The sequence below is a fragment of the Polypterus senegalus genome, chromosome 17 (genome assembly GCF_016835505.1).
Source record: "Polypterus senegalus isolate Bchr_013 chromosome 17, ASM1683550v1, whole genome shotgun sequence".
Lineage (NCBI taxonomy): Eukaryota > Metazoa > Chordata > Cladistia > Polypteriformes > Polypteridae > Polypterus > Polypterus senegalus.
The window spans coordinates 19507594-19526324 of NC_053170.1; the positions used below are offsets into that span (position 1 = coordinate 19507594).

Below are 18731 nucleotides of genomic sequence, written 5' to 3' on the forward strand. Positions count from 1 at the left end.
GTCCTGGCCTGTCTGAGTCTCAGTATTCCCAGCTGCTCACATGCTCCGCACTTTTTAATTTCTTGTTGTTGGCTTAAACCACATGTTGTAACAGAGAACCTTGTCAAACACGGCAGAATCACAGGCTCTATTCCTAGTGGGCCTGAAGCATGGACCTCAAGGTCATGATTTCAGGCTCATGGCACTGGCATCTGGTGCTGAACATTTTCAGTGTTGTAGAAGCTTAGGGAGACCCTCCTGGAATGTTGACTTCAGAGCTGAGAGGTGGCTAAAATAACAATAAAAGTACAGTCTTTATTTTTAAATATGTCTTGAAGTTCAGAGCTACATCTGAGAAAACAAAAATGCTAAAAAGCAAAGTGAGTGACTGAGAGGCAGAAACAGTACCTCCATACTAGTTAGTATGAAGTGGTGGACTTAAAACAAAATTCATTACGGAAAAGTGGTCCCAGCAACCTGCATGGCTCATCATTGCGGCTGTTGCACTAGAAGGATAACGTGGAGCATTTTACGATTTCTAAGCTACCATTTAAATTTTGAAATGTATTTATTGAGCTGGAAGCTTATTCCAAAACATACAGAATTGAGAGTGGGTATTCTGAGAATGTATGCTGTGAAAGTTGCTCAGTTTCTCAAACTAAAGGAAATGTGTTAAGAACAAAATATACAAGAATATCAAAAATGTCCTAAGGACCCTCAAATGCTGCACAACAAGGAATGGCAAATTGATAGCACATCTTTATTTAAATTAAAACCTCGGCCTTCCCCTGTTAGGCCTCCAACATGTTGTAACTGGGCTGACACCAGGTAGAACATGGGATCAGGGCTGCAGAGTTGTCTTGAACTCTGTAGCAGTAATACTCTGTTCACGTGCTATGGGATAGACAGCAAATAATAGTTTCTTGGAGTAGCTTTTACATGAATGACCTTTGAACTGATAGCTCCCGATTGGGAAAATTTGTAGTAAAACGTACCTGACTAGCTAAATTGTCATATAATCTTGACCTTTCACCTCACAATAACCCTATCAGCCAGAAGTGTTATTTGTGGCGTCAAATTGCATTTATGAAATGCAATACTTACTTAATATGTTAAGTTTGCTTTTTATTTTCATGAAAAAACAAGAACATCTTTAAAATTGATTTTCGCACTGACTAAGTATCAAATCAACGGTAACCATGCATTTCTTCTATGGTGAGAGATCACAAGTGAAGTGAATGTAGAATAGAAAAGTAGTGGAAAGCTGGGCTGACATTTATTAGTAGAACTCAATTTACTTTATTAGAACAAATGTGTCACCTAGATTCTCTACAATAACTTCAAGTTGAGACTTCAAAGTCTTACTCTCTAACACACTACTTGTTAATTTATTCCATGTGACTTTAGCACTTTGTGTGAAGAAAAACATTTACGCAAAATTTTCCCTTAGCAAATTCCCATTTGTGCTTCTGTATTCTTGTTGAAATGTTTATTTTAAAGTAACAGTTGGAATCCACTGTATTAATTGATTTAATATTTTTTAACTTCTCAGTAATGTTATATTTTAATCTTTATTTGCTTAAACTGTAAAAGTTCAGCCTAGTCTGTACTATACGGCTTCAAATAGCTCTAAAACCATCATTAAGTTTTCTGACAAAGCAATGGTAGCAGGTCTCATTAGCAATGTTACAGAACAGAGACACAACGATTGGCGGACAGGTGCAAGTGCAACAATCTGTCTGTTAAAGTGGACATGACAAATAGATGATTGTGAAATTCAGGAAGGTCCATGATGTCCACACCTCACTGTATATCTAGGGCTCTGTGGTGGAATTGATCAAGAGCACCAAATTCCTTGGTGTGCACCTGGCAGCTGACCTCACTTGGTCAATTAACGCCAACTCCATAGCCAAGAAGGCGCAGCAGTGTCTCCACTCCACTTTAGTGGCTGAGGAAGGCAAGACTACCTGCTCCCATTCTCACCATATTCTACTGGGGTACAATCAAGTGTGTTTTGAACAGCTTAATGACTGTCTAGTTTGTGAACTACAGTGTCTCTGCCTTTAAGGTCTTGCAACAGATAGTACACAGTAGAAAATATCATTGGTATTTCTCTGCCCTTCATTAAAGACATCTTTATTAAGTGTTGCATCCACAAAGCCTACAACATTGTGCAGGGCTGCTCCCACCTTCCCACTGTTTCTTTGTCTCACCTCCATCTGGCAAAAGGTTCTGTAGCATCCAAACCAGTTCTGTCAGGTTTGGCAATAGCGTCTACCCCTTGGCTGTCCATACTCTGATCTCTGTGCTTCCCCATTACATTCAGACCTGCTCCTAGTAGTTATTAATATGCAGTACAATTATAACATTGTTACTACTGTTGTTTTTCTTTCTTTCTTTACTGCAATCTACACATTTATTTATTTATTTATTTATTTATTTATAGCATAGTTCTTTACTTGTCTTGGTCTTTTCCAGTGTTTGTGTATATTCTGTACTCTTGCGGACTCTCTGATGACAGTGGCTGAGAGGAGGACACTATGGAAGTTGGTATCTATTATGGACAATAAACATAACACACTAAACATCACCATAATTAAGCAGAGGAGTTTGTTTAGTGGTTGGCTGCTATCACAGAACTGCAATGTGGACAAATACAAAAGATCTTTTATTCCCAGATCTATTAGACTCTTTAACTTTTCCCAAACAGGGCAGGGGGTGGTTGAGTTCTGGGCCTGATGATGTTCCTTCTCTGCTTGTAACCTATTATTAGCTATGAAATACATCCCATATCTCACTGCTCACTGTATAACCTTTTTCATAATGTGTCACTTTAAACATGTTATTCTATCAGCATAAGCCATGTCAATTTATTTTATTTTTAATTTAATATTAGGTCACTAACTATCCATCTATTATTTCATGCCACTGTATGCTACAGGGCTGTGTATGGATGGTATAACTATAAAGCTACTTGACTCGAATAGTCACACTTCTCTAAAATTTCTTGCGCTGCTACATGTTTTTTGTAATATGGAAATCAAAACTGTACACAGTGCTCCAGGTAAGGTATCACCATTATTTATTTTAAAGATAACCTCCTTTGACCTGTACTCCACATATCATGCTCTATAACTTAACATTCTAATTTGCCTTCTTGATCACTTCTGTCCACTGTCTGGATGTAGATAGTGATGAATCCACTATGACTCCCATGTGATTCTTATAAGTGGTACTTTCAAACTTCATGCCTCCCATTGTGTACTCAAATTTAACTTTTCTACTTTCTATGTGTAATACTTTACATTCACGTATTTTAAATTGCATCTGCAATAAATCTGCTTAATCTTGAATGCTCTACAGATTCCTCAGTAACAATTCAGCGGATTCTACATTTTCTGACCTTCACTTTGTTAATTTCAGCTACAAACATAACCAGCTTCTTATTTATATTCCTATCCAGATGATTTATATATAATAAAAATACCAGTTTCCTCAGCACTGACTCATCACCTAATTCTAGAAATGTTCCTCTCATCATAACCCTTTGCTTTCTGTATTTGAACCAATTTTGTAGCCACCATCCTGGATTCCGAGTTGGTTTAGTTTGATCACCAAATTCTCATATGGGACTTCATCAAAGAAATTCTGAAAATCAAGATAAATGATATCTATGCACCTCTTTCATAATATATTTTCTTTTCCTCCTTCTCTTCTCCCAGTTTGCTCTGGTACTAATATGAAGCTAACCATACCTTCCAACCAGTAGACACATTATGAGATCTTGAAGGTGTTTTACATGGGCTGTGAGATGTTCCAAGGCACTTTGTAGATCACATATCTTTTGAATTTGAGCTTCTTGCAGACATAGCATGCTTTTTTTAATGGGTGAACTCCCATTAATTGTGAATATACTGTAAATGGTAAAGGAATGGGGGACTGATGGCCTTTACTAACTGGATAGCACCTTTAAAAGAGAGTATCACAATGTCTGTGTTCAACCTGGGTCTAAACAACTGTGTTCTAGTATGTCTGTCTTTCTTGGTTTCTAGAAATTCTACGGAAACCTGGGAAAACCTCTGGGAATACACACCTCTGCTACCTAGATACAATCACATGGTATGTCACACTGGATAAATGCAGTAAGTTTTTGTCCAACATTCAGATGCAGTGTGAATAATTGGGGGCTCATAGAGGAAAAGAATGAATTTGTCATGGGCTAAAGGCAAGCAGTATTGCCATATCATATTGCCATATCTGCTGATCGAACTACTGCATTGTGTCTGAGTTTGTCCTTCTGTATTTGAGTCTGTATTTTCCTGTCTGTGCTCCAGTGCATATTTGTCATTATTTATTCTCTTCATGTAATGTAATGTGACAAGACTAAAAGAAGTTAAAAATAAAACTAACTTCCGGGTTCTTATTGACAAACTGCTAAGGCAGAGGTGGCCTACAAATCTGTGTCCTTGTCTCTTTGTACATCAGATTAATTCAATATCTACATGTAGACATATAGACTGGATATGATTCAAGCTGCTCTTGTAGGTAAGTGCAACCCTTTCCTTTTCTTTTGTTCTCACTCCTTTTCCTGGTGGTGATCTCAGCCTACCTCTCTCCCAATCTGATATGGAAGATGTGCTCTTGATCCCTCTTTTCCGTCATTGACCTGTGCTGTGCTGTAGGCTGCCAGCACTGCACAGGTTCCCAGCCCAATGACTGCTGCTTCAAACAGTGTGCCATTTGATGTACGAACACCAAGGACACCAACTCTCTGGTGAGTGTGGGTCTTCAGGTTTACAACGTATCACTGATTATTTAGTAAAGTGTAAAAATGAAAACCAGAACATGTCAGAAGGGAAGTGTGGGCAAGAAGAAGCACCAATTCAGTTTATCATGGAAAATGGGAGAGTAGGGAGGTAGACCTGACTTGAGCCTGATGATCTACCACTACCCTGCTTCTTATTATGGCATGTTCCTTGCAGGTGACATCTCATCAACAAGCCCCTGTTGTCACGGGTTCTCTCCTAGTTTGTTAATATCAGACCAAATGGGATTCTGTGCATGGTGGGAGCAATTTTAAGTTGTCCCCAAATCATTAGTCTTCATTTAGGTTGCTCTTTGAAGGACCCTAAATGAAAGGATTTTCTTAGCAGGAATAACTACAGAAGTAATTTAGTCTTAAAATCCAACATGCACCATATCAGTATTTACATTTCCCTTCAAGCGCATGTATGGAACACAGGGCTAGGTTCAGGATGTCTAAGCACTTTGACCTACATTGTCATCTATACTGTTAATTGATGGATTTTTGGGACTTTATGACACCACACCTCCTCAAGCATTTCATATGCTTCCCTTGCCATTTTGCCATTTTTTAACTATCATTGGAGCCATGGGCTCCTGCACTTTGCATGCCCTAAGTGGGTCTGATGAACTTTCTCTTCATATTTGTGGTGTCATGCTGTTCTGTATGCTGGGAAATGGTAGAGTTGCCAGAGTTGCCCTATTTTAGGTTCTCTTGTTTAATGCAGAAATATAGCTGCAAATATATCTACCCTGGATCTCCAGAAACTGACAGTTTTTAGAACATTGACTGAAGGTTCACATCAGGACACCAAACCCAAGATGAGTCATCCATCTGGGAAGTACAGTATAACTGTAACCTTATTTCTCTTAAATTTGTATGAGGATTGGAGAGAGAAAGTTTATTGTGCTAATGGAGCTCAAGGAAGAAGCTCGGGTGTCTTTCATGTTTCCCATATATCGAGTGTGGCCAGCCAAGTAGACAGACCTTGATGTGATTTGGACCTGGATGATTTATAGTTGCCAGTCCACTGAATTCTTCCTTTATTAAACCTGTCTTTTCATATTTTCATTAGTTGTGCTATTTATTCCATATCTTTTTCTGTAAAATGTGGTGTGTTCGTGGGAAAAGCACTTGGTGCTGGCTCCTGAACTGAAATGACTGTGTTGCCACTCTCATTCCTTATGAAAGTGCAAAAATCCTCCAGGAGGTCGTTTTTGGCTCATCCGTTCAAATCAAATGACAGATGGACTGCCTTATTCTTCAGCAGGTGGGAGGGATATTTACAGCTGAAGCAGAAGCCCCCGTGCACTTACTGGTTTATAGTTTAATTATTATTTTAATGTCACATTGATATTTTTCCCCTTAATTTTAATTTTTTCACTGTGTATTATTGAAGTAATACAAAAGGAAGTGGACTTGGATGGTTGTGAATGATTAAGCGTTTATAAACTGATTTAGTGAATAAAGAGGAAACCTCTCCATTGACGCCCCTTGTTAAAAAGCAGTCTTGCAGAACAAGATGAGGAGCACCCACATTTTAGTCTGTTTGGTGTCACGTTCCACTCCTGCTGTTCCCACGGAGAAGTTTGTGCACTTTGAACTGAGTTTCTGCAAACTGAGATGTTGTGATTGCATTTGGTGAAGGAGCTCAAAAACCCTAATCTTTGCTATACACCTATAATTATTTTTAATTAATTTGAGAGCATCTTCAAGAACCAGCAACCTCTGTCATAGATATGGGCAATAAACATTCCAGACTGTGTGGTACGCCTGCATGAACAAAAATGGCCGCAAGTGTTCAGTTTACCATGATGGTAATTTCCATTATCAGTTCATTCTGAATAGAAGCATGCACAGATTTTCAGCCTACTATTGTTTTCCCCAGGCTATGCTGCATTTAAAAGAGTGGCCAACGCTGACGAAAAGCTGAGAAAGTCATACTCATTGAATCTTGAATACACTCTGCTTGTAAGAAATGCAGTAGATTTACTGTGGTCTTCTACAAAAATGCCAAACCATTGTCTGTTTTGAGATGACTTCCTTCCTGAACTGAAATGTGTCATGTCTTGTAATGTTGGACCAGGAGTAAAGCACTGAATTTGGAAACTCAGTCTCTGGTTGTAGCTAGAGTGAGATGAACAATGACAGTTGTCCTTTTATTTTTTTTTCCTAGAGATGTTTGGGAACTCATCAATACGACCAAAATGTCTCCCTTAAAATGGCAGTGCCACTTGCACAGGACAGGTAAGAATGGTATTTGTTAAATAGGAATAAGAATAGATCTTGTAAAATATTTGTATTGCTCAGTATGGAATCTTTAGATTTTAACCGAATATACCTATGGACTTTTGTCAAGTTTTTTTTCCAACCCAGTAATCACAGTAAACAGTAATCTTAGGAACACTTTAACAAGAAAGTATTCACTGGATGAAAAAATAGAGGGAAAAACGACCAGCAGATGAAACAAAGTTTTTAGGAGCAACCTGAGGCAAAGTCATTGGTCATTCAAAGGACAGAATACCACGGAGTCCAAATCAAAATAAATTGCCAAAAATAAGTTATCAAAATAACAAACAAATCAAGCTAGCAGAGCGAAGCTGTAATCAATAATCATCGAGAATGCTATTGCAAAGATTTTAGTATTCATCCAAAGCTTGGATATCAGTCCTACCAGTTGCATGATGAAGTCACATGGATAGTAATGGGCACCATTGTGGTAAACAATGCACATTAAGTGCAAAATGCCAGTGCTTACGATAAAAAAAAATACCATCATAATGATATAAATAAAAACTCAGACAATTAAATTAACTTGTGGAAAAAATGTGCAATAATGAATGCCAGCAGGATATAATCAGGAATCTTAACAGCTGTCAGTAAGCATGCCCCTGGCTGAGGTTGAGAGGTTTCCTTATGACCATGATGAATGATACAAGCACAAAAGCCTACAATAGGTCCTATGTCCAAACTGGTCTGTACATGTAAGTCCAGTATTTGTAAATAGTCCCTCACAATCCTGAATTAGACCAAGTAGGTTTTAGAATGATATTTTAACAATTGTTCTCCCATTCCTATTCTTTTACAAATGTCTTCTCAATTTTTGTGAATTATGTTTTATATACAGTGTAAAACAAATTTTAAATACAATTTTAAAAGTGGGTTTGAGAATGTTTTGTTACCTCATAGGTTCTAGCAAAAGTATAGGTGGGTAATCACAAACCTCTGTGTTTGAGGCATTTAAATGTCGGACATCCAATTAAAGTCTGTATAATTAGTCATTGCCTGTGCTATTTACTACATGAATGCTGAGCACTTTGTGGTTGTAGGAATAATTTGATGAAAACTTCAGAAATGCTGCTGCTGAACAAATCAACATGAAAAAGATCCGGAGTCATGCATGAAGAGTAGTACGGTAGGTGGACATTCAAAAATCTGTCACACCCATTGGAATTTATCTCTGCCACAGGCATAGCTCACGGGTGTCAAACTCTTGTCCTGGAGGGCCACAGTGGCTGCAGATTTTCATTCTAACCCTCTTCTTAATTAGTGACCAGTTTTTGCTGCTGATTAACTTTTGCCTTTATTTTAGTTAACTTGACTCAGGCCCCTTAGTGTTTACTTTTTCTTTAATTAGCAGCCAAACAATAATGAGACACAAAACAAGCCACCACATAACCAGCTCACCTGTGCCCATCACACAATATCTTAAAATAAAGAAAGGTGACAATCTCAGTAAAGTTAACCTCTTATGTCACCAAAACATTTTGACGGTGTTCTTAGAAAAAACAAAACAAAAAAAAGTCAACAGTTTTGGAAATATCTGCTGTCGCAGAATGAGAGCAGCAACAGGCCATGGAATTAAGTAACAGGTTTAATTAACAGTAAGAAGCTTCTCATTAAGAAACTGGTTTGAGTGAAATTGGTTGCAGTTTGAAGACCCAATTTAGCTTGTAATCTGTTGGCTTGTTTCATGTCTCATTCCTGTTTGGCTGTCATTTAATGAAGAAAAGAATCAATTCAGAGCACTGAATCCTTAAAGACAGGGCTATTAAAATGAAGGGAAAAGAAGTTAATTAGCAGTGAAAACTGCTCACCAGTTAGGAAAAAGGTTAGAATGAAAACCTGCAGCCACTGCAGCCCACCAGGACCGGAGTTCTACACCTCTGGCCATAGCTTCTACCTCCTTATTTATTAATTTTCTGTTTATTTTAGACATTTGCTTTAAAATGATTGGACATTTCCAAATGGGTTTTATTTATTTACATATGTTAAGAATTCCTTAAGTCGTTTTTCATTTTGTTTAAATACTTTGAACAATATCCATCGGTATTTTGTGTATTTTTAATGAACATCATCATTTTGTGCTTCTGCGTTTCATGAGCCCTGATAAATTGCAGATGTGGTCACTATGATGCTATGTGATTGCTAGGAGATGATGCAGGTGTCAGTTGGTCATGACATACAAGACGGTCAAGTATCTGAACATTGATAAAACTACTGGAAGACTCATGAGGGATTAGCACTTGGGAACCTTTGGATCTTTTGGTTTTGAATTCCAATTTGGCTTTGACTTAAGTGTTTTGGTTTTTGGAAGCTTGTTTAATAGTCTTGCTTCAACATAGATTACTCTTTTGTTTTCTTCCTTTAAAAATATTTTCGCATCTCTGCTGTACATAAGATAATATAAAATCCCTTTGGAGCCAAATAACGTAACAATAGTGTAAATATAGTTGCATTGAAGGTGTTCCCATTGTCATAGGCTAAACACATTGAACAACACAATTCCAGGATATTTTCCAAAAAAAATTCTTTGCCTAATTCCACACTTTAGAGGAAATGTGACCGACAGTACACCTTGCATATGTGAAACAGGTGTACTGTATATAGGATATCTTTGGGTTAAAATGCCATGATTTTGTGTCTGAAAATTCCAAAATTAAAGTATAAGGTGGAGCCATTTTTAGAACTTCTGTATGAAAATTTCAGAAAGTTGAGATTTGATTCCCAGCCCGGTTACTGTTTGTGTGATGTCTTCATGGATTTTCTCTTGCATGGTTCCAGACTATATGCCAAAAAATGCTTATATTATGGTAACTATCCTCTCGAATTCTGCATGGGAAGGAAGATACTCATTGCATGTGTGAGAGTCTCCAGCAGTGGAATGGCATCTTGTCCACATTCAAGTCCTGCCATGCTTTTGATTCTGCTGGGATTGGTTCTGGCTCTTCATGATACTGTCATGGATAACTGGACTCAAAAATGGCTGAATGCATGACTAAGGAAAGATAAAAGATTTGCTTAAGCAACAGGGGTTTACCAAGTACACAAAACAAAACATCCCATGTAAAGGAGTGCTCTCAGGAATTAGCCAACTCCTGCAATAAACATTTCCTTTGGTTACTTAACTTTTTTCATATCATCTTAGATTTTTTTCATCAAATCTGATAAATATGAAGATCGTATACAGTACATGTAAGTGCTTAATTTTAATAATCAAGTTCAAGTATACCAAAAACAAATTTTATTTTGAAGATGGATAGCTCTAAAAATTGATTTGCTAAAATACAGTAATTTAACTTTAGAATTAGACCAACAATTATGACATGTATAAAAATTACACTTGTAAAATCTCTTTATACCATAAAAAACCCAAAATGTACAAGTATCAAATATACAGTCTTATAATCTGTTACAATACAAAACAATCAAAGTTTAAACTTCTGTACAGAAGCTGCCTTTTGGTATAGCTATGAACCTACCAATATATTATGGCCTAATCTTCAAGGCAGACATTGCCATTCCTACATGACGGTGAGCTTCTTTGCCACTCCACTGGCAGAATTCTACACTCTATGCATGGTGTATTTGTTTTGTTAATAACTTTAAACTTGAACTTTGTTAATCCCAGAAGTAAACATATTGCTACAAAGGGCTGGGATGAAAACCTAAAATTGCAACAGCACTGTGGTAGTCAAAGAATGGAACTGGATATTCAATTCAGTTTTATGAAGCACTCTTCACTGAGTACAGGCGCAGAATCCTGTACTTGTACAATAACTTCCAACATGGAGATTCATAAGGCACAGAACTGGCAAGCGCAGTTGGGTATTAAGCCATATAAGGCTGTGCTCATGTTGTGAAAGTTCAAGTAAGTGGTAATGCTACGCTACTCGCTTAGTCCAGATTATGCTTGTCTGGTTAGCAGAAATTGTCAATTAGCCTGTTAGAGGTTTCCATGACTATTTACCAGTATATTACCTTTCCAAATGTTTGTTGTATGGAGTTGGAGAAGAACTGATTAGCATGATTTGTTTTTTGTTCTAATGTTTCTTCTCTCCGATTTCAGGTAGGCACAAATGTATCATTTAAGTTGGCACAAGTGCAAGTATTTATTAGTCCAGATCTAAAAGAGAGCCACGATGGCAAAACACATTGCTTCTAAAAACATTTTGTGTAGCAGACCAATAACCTTAAAAATGAGGAGATTATTAGGTCAGTAGTTGCAGAGTAGTGTCTGCCTGCATAGAACCAGTTAAAAGTACTTTCCTTCTTGTGGCAATGGTGCCAAAATGCCCCTTAAAAAGGAGTAGCTCCAGTGCATGCTCTAGGGCTCAATAATTATGATAAGGGCTTGCTCATGAATATCATGATGCCCCTAATAAGTGAACCATCATGGCACCATATAACCAAGTCTTCCTGTGACTTTGCTGCTCTCCATCTGCTTCAGTGCTCCTTTGCCCTGTTCCCACTCCAGGATTCGCTCAGCCCTAAGTATTCTGGGTTTTCAACAGCAGGAGTGACAAAACCATTTATCTGTGAAGGTATGGCTTTTTCCTGCTTTTTTGACCTGCTTTGGGAGTCCATATCCCAGTAGTAGAGATTGTCAAAAGCAGGTGACGAGCCCCCAGGGTCCCTGTGTGATGATGGAGTCAGGTACTCTGGATTTTCCACAGTAGTGGTAAATCCTGGCATTCCTTCCTTTATAGAGCTATACCGAGGAACACTTCCAGTCTGACGAGGGAGCAAGGGTTTCAGGCTCTGCTTGAACATTCCCCCTAGAAAGCCATCATTTGTTTGGTTCACGTACTCTAAAGGGAAAAAGGAAGCAAAATGTGTGATTTATGCATATCTGGACATTACGAAATCTTTATAACTTGACACATAATCTGTCAATTACTAACCAGGACTGATGTACCCATCCACTTCAATATCATCCTCATTCTCCAGTTCTGGGTCTATGCTGGGATCATCATAGTATCGATGAGTAGTGCTGTCCTCACGACAAGAGGGGACAAGTGAAAACTGCCCTGCCATAGCATCTCCTTCCAGAAACACAGAGTCCGAGTAACCTGCTGCTGAGTGTTGAGATGTGCTGCGAGCCAAAGAAGCCATCTGGCCCCATCCCCCACTTTTCACAGATGGGTATTGCCCACGCCCTGGTAAAGGAAGTGTAGGATACTGTCCCCTGCCAATTGTAGTGACTGAAGGAAGAGCACTTCGACCTCCAGGGTTCATGTCACCATTCAAAGATTGATCCACACTCTAAAAGGACAACAAAAATATTATAGTTAGAAAGGGAAACATCTGTAATTGCTTAGTATTAGTGAGACACCATCATGCACCTAAAGTCACAAGGTCCTGAAAAGAGATTGTCCTAAAAACACATTCTGAGAATTAAATATAATACCAAGGTGCCTACTCTGTTGGATGAAATCCTTGCTCTTCCATTAGGAACCTGCTCTGATGTTGCATTGAAGAAGGCTGGCTGGGGAACAAGATACTCCTCAGCATCAAGCAGCTCATCCATGCCATCCTCTTCCTCTAGGAATGTTCTGAAAAACTCACTGGTATCCGGAGTCAACAAGTTCATACATTCATCATTCTGAAAAAACAGAAGGTGGTCAATTGCAAGGGAATTCATTACAATAGTGAGAACAATGTTGAGTCAGGATGCATTGACTTTTGAATAGTTTAGCCATCTTCTGCCTCTTCACAATCCAGTTATTACCTGAATGATCACATATTTGGATGGTTCTTTGGCCATTTCTGTAAATTCTGCAACCAGCTCCTGAAATCTAGGACGGCTATCAGGGTCAATCATCCAGCCTGAAGATCATAATAATAAAAAGAAAAATCTGAGACGAGTTTTTAAAGGCAAAATTAACTTTCCCAGTAGAGGCATATATCCATTTATTGTAGAAACCTGGACTATTGGAATTATTGGTGACAAGGGTTTTTGGATTGAGAATCTTTTTAATATCTTTTCAAATCCTTCTCTGATACCAACTTGTTTTTCCCCGGATACTGCCATTTTGTAGAGCAGTTGCCTGTGTCAGTAAACCATAAATGAATGGTGTTTGATGTCACCACTACAGTGGGTTTAATGGACAGCATGTGCATTTCTTAGTCAGCTGAGATTGCGGATATTTCCTTGAAATTTTATGTGAGATTTTCTTTGGTTCATCATCCCCTTGTAATAAACTCGCGGCTATGACTTTTGTCTTCAATTTAGGATTTAAAGTTTTAGTACATGTGTATTTTGATCCTCCATTTTCCTAACTGTCTCACCCATTCACGACCTAATAGCTAATGTGTGGTGAGCACACTGGCGTAATGGTTCCACACTGTCTATGTAAAGTGCTTTGAGTAAGTTAGAAAAGTACTATATAAATGTAATTAATTCATCTATAATAAATAACCTTTACATACATCTTTTACTAAGTGCATCTCCTGATGCTTTTTTGCTAGTTCTTTTCGTAGCAGGGAAATCTGGGTTTTAAAAAAAAAAACAAAAAAAAAACAGGTATGCCTTAGTTGAATTAAGTGCTAGCTTTTTACTTGGCATTTAAAAGAAAACATTTATCTTTTGCCTTTTCAACAACTGGTAGCTAGCTCCATGAACAGTGCAATTGCAACACTACTTTGAAAGGAGGCAATACATTTTCCAGGTGAAATTTTAAATTTCAATACCTTTCTAAACTAAAAAAAATAATCACATTTTACAACACTGATATTTTATGTTCAACTACAAAAGTGAAAAAACTTTCAGCCTCTTTCCTAACTCTTACCAGTATGAGAAAGAATTCACTAATAAGGGCCTGCAGCAGAAAACAACAGAAGAAAGAGAAAGCCACGGAGATAAAATGTTACAGTTTCTAGCTGCAACAAGCCTTTTTTTTACTAGTAATTGGTGGGACAAAAGAGGAAATTGTAAACAAATATCTACTTAGGACAAATGTCATTACTGCAGAGCTGATGCTGTTGTAAATGTACTGTAGATATTTATGACAAAGAGACGGCTTTGTTTTATGAGGCTGCCAATTATGTTGCTGATAAAGATCATTTTCCAGACTTCATCATATATGAAAGTCTGGATAAAATTTTTCCATTTTCCAAAATTAAATTAGAAGTAGTGATTGAAGCATAAATGAGCATATAGACAACTTTCATTTGATTATGTTTTTCTTATTTTTGTAGCATACAGAGGCACCTACTTTGTGCTGATGCCATAGGGTTCCCATCGAAGCACTTATAAGCTATAATGTAGCTTCAAAGTATTTTTTTTTTTAACTTTATGCATACCAATATTTTTGAATAATTTTTCTAAAAAGGTTGAGCTAAACAGCTTTACATCCATGAGTTACTAGGGTTTATTCATGATATTCTACCCGACAGCACTTCCAGTTTGCACCATGTCCCCCTTTATACAGCAAGCTGCCTACATGGAAATTCCTGCCAGTTATCCATCCCTCAAAAAAAGATTGTGCCAATAACAAATTAAACATATATATATATATATATATATATATATTTATCATTTTATCAAAAACACCCCTAAAATGCAGAAAGCATGTTTTCTAAGGCAGGAATATGTGCTATTATAAACTAGAGGGGTTCAGTATGTTTTAAGGCTTTTGTTTCATATTTCTTGTTTTCCCCAATTTACTGGATTTATAAGCTGCTGGGGGGGACCCTTTGTTTTACATTTATAATTACAGCTTCCTTTCCACGATTTCAGGGTAGATGAACATATGTCAGATTGTGAAGAAATAAGTTCAACTTTTACAAATGATACATTTGATATTTTGGAAGATCACCATGCATAAAAATATAAGTGGAACAAATTTAGTGTGGTAAAATATAGCTTGTAAGCTGACCTTGGGTTTTATAAACTCATACAGCTGCCATAGTGAAGTGCTAAAACACCCAAAATGCTATATACTGTATATATTTTTTTTAATTACAACTAAATGTTAACAGAAAACTATGGCATTGTTAGTCCAGCATCTACCCTTTGTTCCGCATGTGTCAATAACTTGTGAACTCCATGTGCTGTGTAAACTTGTTCATAATAGTGATGTACAGTAAATACACCGGTATTCTGTGCTGAAATATGCAAACCCATCTTGTGTTAAGGTATACATGGAGTAATGTTGGATGCTCAAGTGCAGGGTTGGTGAGCCAAGACCTTGGTGGACCAGTACCTTTATGCTTGGTAAATTGTTATATTTTTAATACATTTAAAATAAATTTTAAACACCTTTTTAAAACTAAAGGTCAGAAAGCTCTTTTTCATAATAATGTGTAAGACAGTTTCCCACAGCAAATATAAAATATTTTATGCATGATTCAGTTAATAATAAGTGTTATAAACATTAGCTAAAAATTGCAATAAATAATTCAATACATGCGGTTTACTAACTTGTTCATACCAGATATTATTTGTTTAAAAGATTTAACTTTATATGAATAACTGATTCCCTGGGCTACATACTGGTACAGTAGGTTTTGCTGCTGCCTCACAGGTATCATCTTAGGTTCAGGTCAGGTCAGGTCAGGTTGGAGAGCATGCACTGGTACAGTGCATTGCCACACCAACCACACGTCAAAACATCTCAAGATCCTTGGGACCTGAGTGCTGCCGTGCAGTGGGTGACACCTCAGCACCACACCAGTAACATTTTTGGGGTTTTTTTTTGGGTAGCTGGAGTGTCAATCCTGCTTTAGGCCCATCACCCTGAATTGAATTAATGTGGGTATAAGAATTTACATTACCATATATACTCACGTATAAGTCGGGCCTTGAAACATGAAAAATCTATCATAAAATCAGGCCCCGACTTTTACACCTGTTCAAAAATGCGACACTTCCATTTTTATTTTAAATTTTTTTTACATCTTCTTGCCTCCTCCAATCTCGCATCAGTTTCTCAGACGCATCGAACTTTGTTACAGCAGCGCAGTTACCAATTTCTTTAGCCACATTTAATTTAAAACCAGCTACGTTCCATCGTAGGTAAGGGATGCTCTTATCATAAAGGTGTATGAGGGTGTGAGACACAAAAAACACAAATCAGTGCAAGCGTTGCTTTGGAATAGTTTGGGTATTACCGTGTGGTCATGCATGCACAATAAAGAGAGAGTGAGAGAGAGAAGTTAGGAGCATGCACTGATACAGCGCATTGCTGCACCCACATAGAAAAAAGGCAGTGTGCTCCATGTTTGCTCTCTCAGGTGGGCGTTAGCATATCGTAATCTCTTGGACCAATAGCCTGAGTTTTCCGCATTCGACTTATACGAACGACATTATAAAATAGAAATTATACAGTAAAATCAAGTACCGACTTATCTGTGGGAGAACTTATCCGCAAGTATATGCGGTATGTTTATTGTTTCCCCCATACCATTTCGAACAAGCATCTTCTCATTTAATGTAAATTATAGTTTCCATAAGTTGTAATACAAGAATACATTTATATAAAACTCGCAAAATACCCGCGCTTTGCAGCGGAGAAGTAGTGTGTTAAAGAAGTAATGAAAAAGAAAAGGAAACATTTTGAAAATAATGTAACATGATTATCAATGTAATTGTTTTGTCACTGTTATGAGTGTTGCTGTCATATATATATATATATATATATATATATATATATATATATATATATATATCTACACACACATATACATAGATATACACACACATACATAGATATACACACACATACATAATATATATATATATATATATATATATATATATATATATATATATATATATACACACACACACACACATATATACACGCGTGCTATTGTACTCTCGCCTGCCTGCCGCAATAAGTCACCATCGCTTCGCTCTTACTTTTTTACCGTTCATTTAATCATGGCTAGTTGCGAAAAATTTTGAAAATGGAAGGAGGCTTTACCAAAACAATTATTGATGGCGAATAAAGTATCCATTATTCATAAAGCTTCAATTGGTGATCTGTTTTTCTGCGTTAACCTCATATTTTTTCATACTTCTTCTCAAACCAAGGGGGTGCGAAATCGGCATTGTCCGTCACAAGGGGTGCGAGGGTAAAATGAATCGGGAAGCACTGATATGTATGTGTGTGTGTGTATTTTATATATATATATATATATATATATATTGAAATAGTTTTACTTACTGTCAAATAATGCAAAGAGTACGCAACACGTGTTTCGCCCTAATTCTGGGCTCATCGGGCGTACACACTCATTGCACCCCTTCTCGGGAGTCGAACCTCGGACGTCAGCGATAGAGGCGTCACGACGTGTGGTTCGTTTATTTGACAGTATGTAGATCGGGGTATATATATATATATATATATATATATATATATATATATATATATATATATATATAGCAAAATACCCGCGCTTCGCAGCGGAGAACATTTTAAAAATAACGTAACATGATTGTCAATATAATTGTTTTGTGACTGTTATGAGTGTTGCTGTCATCAAGGATTTGGCTATCATTATTTCTTTCAATCAGGTTCGTATTTGGAGGATGTGTTGTGTTCAAGTTACATTCCGTGTTTGTCAACTGTTGTAAAGATATCAGGTTTCATTCGATTCCTTTTTTTACTGCATCAATAAACAGCTCGTCTTCCTCTTTATTTGAGACATCACACACTGCATGCATGGGTTTTTTTTACACTGTCTTCCTTTAGCTGGACATTGACTTTTTCCACCATGTGCTTTGTTTCCGTAGTAGCTGCACTTATGAATATGCGTGTATGCGTCATTCGCCTCATATTCAGTCAGCCAGTCAGTCAGTGAGGGCTTTGCCTTTTATTAGTATAGATAATGGATCAAAATCATACATTTAACCAAACTTCATTGGCTCAATATCAACCATCAATAAATGGACAGTATGTAAGTATCTATACTAATAAAAGACAAAGCCCTGACTGACTGACTCACTCACTGACTGACTGACTGACTCACTCATCACTAATTCTCCAACTTCCTGTATAGGTAGAAGGCTGATATTTGGCAGGCTCATTCCTTACAGCTTACTTACGAAAGTTGGGCAGGTTTTATTTCAAAATTATATATATACATATATACATATACATATATATATATATATATATATACATACATATATACACATATACATACATACATACATACATACATATATATATATATATATATATATATATATATATATACACACACACACACAGTGATCCCTCGCTATATTGCGCTTCGACTTTCGCAGCTTCACTCCATTGCGGATTTTAAATGTAAGCATATCTAAATATATATCACAGATTTTTCGCTGGTTTGCGACAATGGGTCTTTTAATTTAAAGTACATGCTTCCTCAGTTTGTTTGCCCAGTTGATTTCATACAAGGGACGCTATTGGCGGATGGCTTAGAAGCTACCCAATCAGAGCATGTATTACGTATTAAATAAAACTCCTCAATGATATACGATGTGCTTCCCGAGCGGTGCTTGATTGTTTGCTTTTCTCGGTCTCTCTCACCCTCTCTGACATTCTCTGCGCCTGACGGAGTGGGTGTGAGCAGAGGGGCTGTTTGCCTAAAGGATACGGACGCTACTCTAAAAAATGCTGAAAGACTACCTTCACATTGCTCCCTTCTTTTACAGCACGTATTGATTTTTTGA

At 37.2% G+C, this 18731-nt stretch overlaps 1 protein-coding gene across 1 annotated transcript in view; it reads right to left on the reverse strand.

Moving 5' to 3' along the window:
- Positions 1-10284: 10284 nt before the first annotated feature.
- Positions 10285-18731, reverse strand: part of erbb2 (erb-b2 receptor tyrosine kinase 2) — a 38302-nt gene continuing 29855 nt past the window's right edge. Inside the window, exons 23-26 of the mRNA XM_039740827.1 lie at positions 12795-12892; positions 12486-12668; positions 11968-12328; positions 10285-11874 (exon numbers count right to left, since the gene is read on the reverse strand). Of these exons, the coding sequence (XP_039596761.1) occupies positions 11510-11874; positions 11968-12328; positions 12486-12668; positions 12795-12892 (1007 nt within the window). The 3' untranslated portion in view covers positions 10285-11509. The remainder of the gene's footprint in view (positions 11875-11967; positions 12329-12485; positions 12669-12794; positions 12893-18731) is intronic.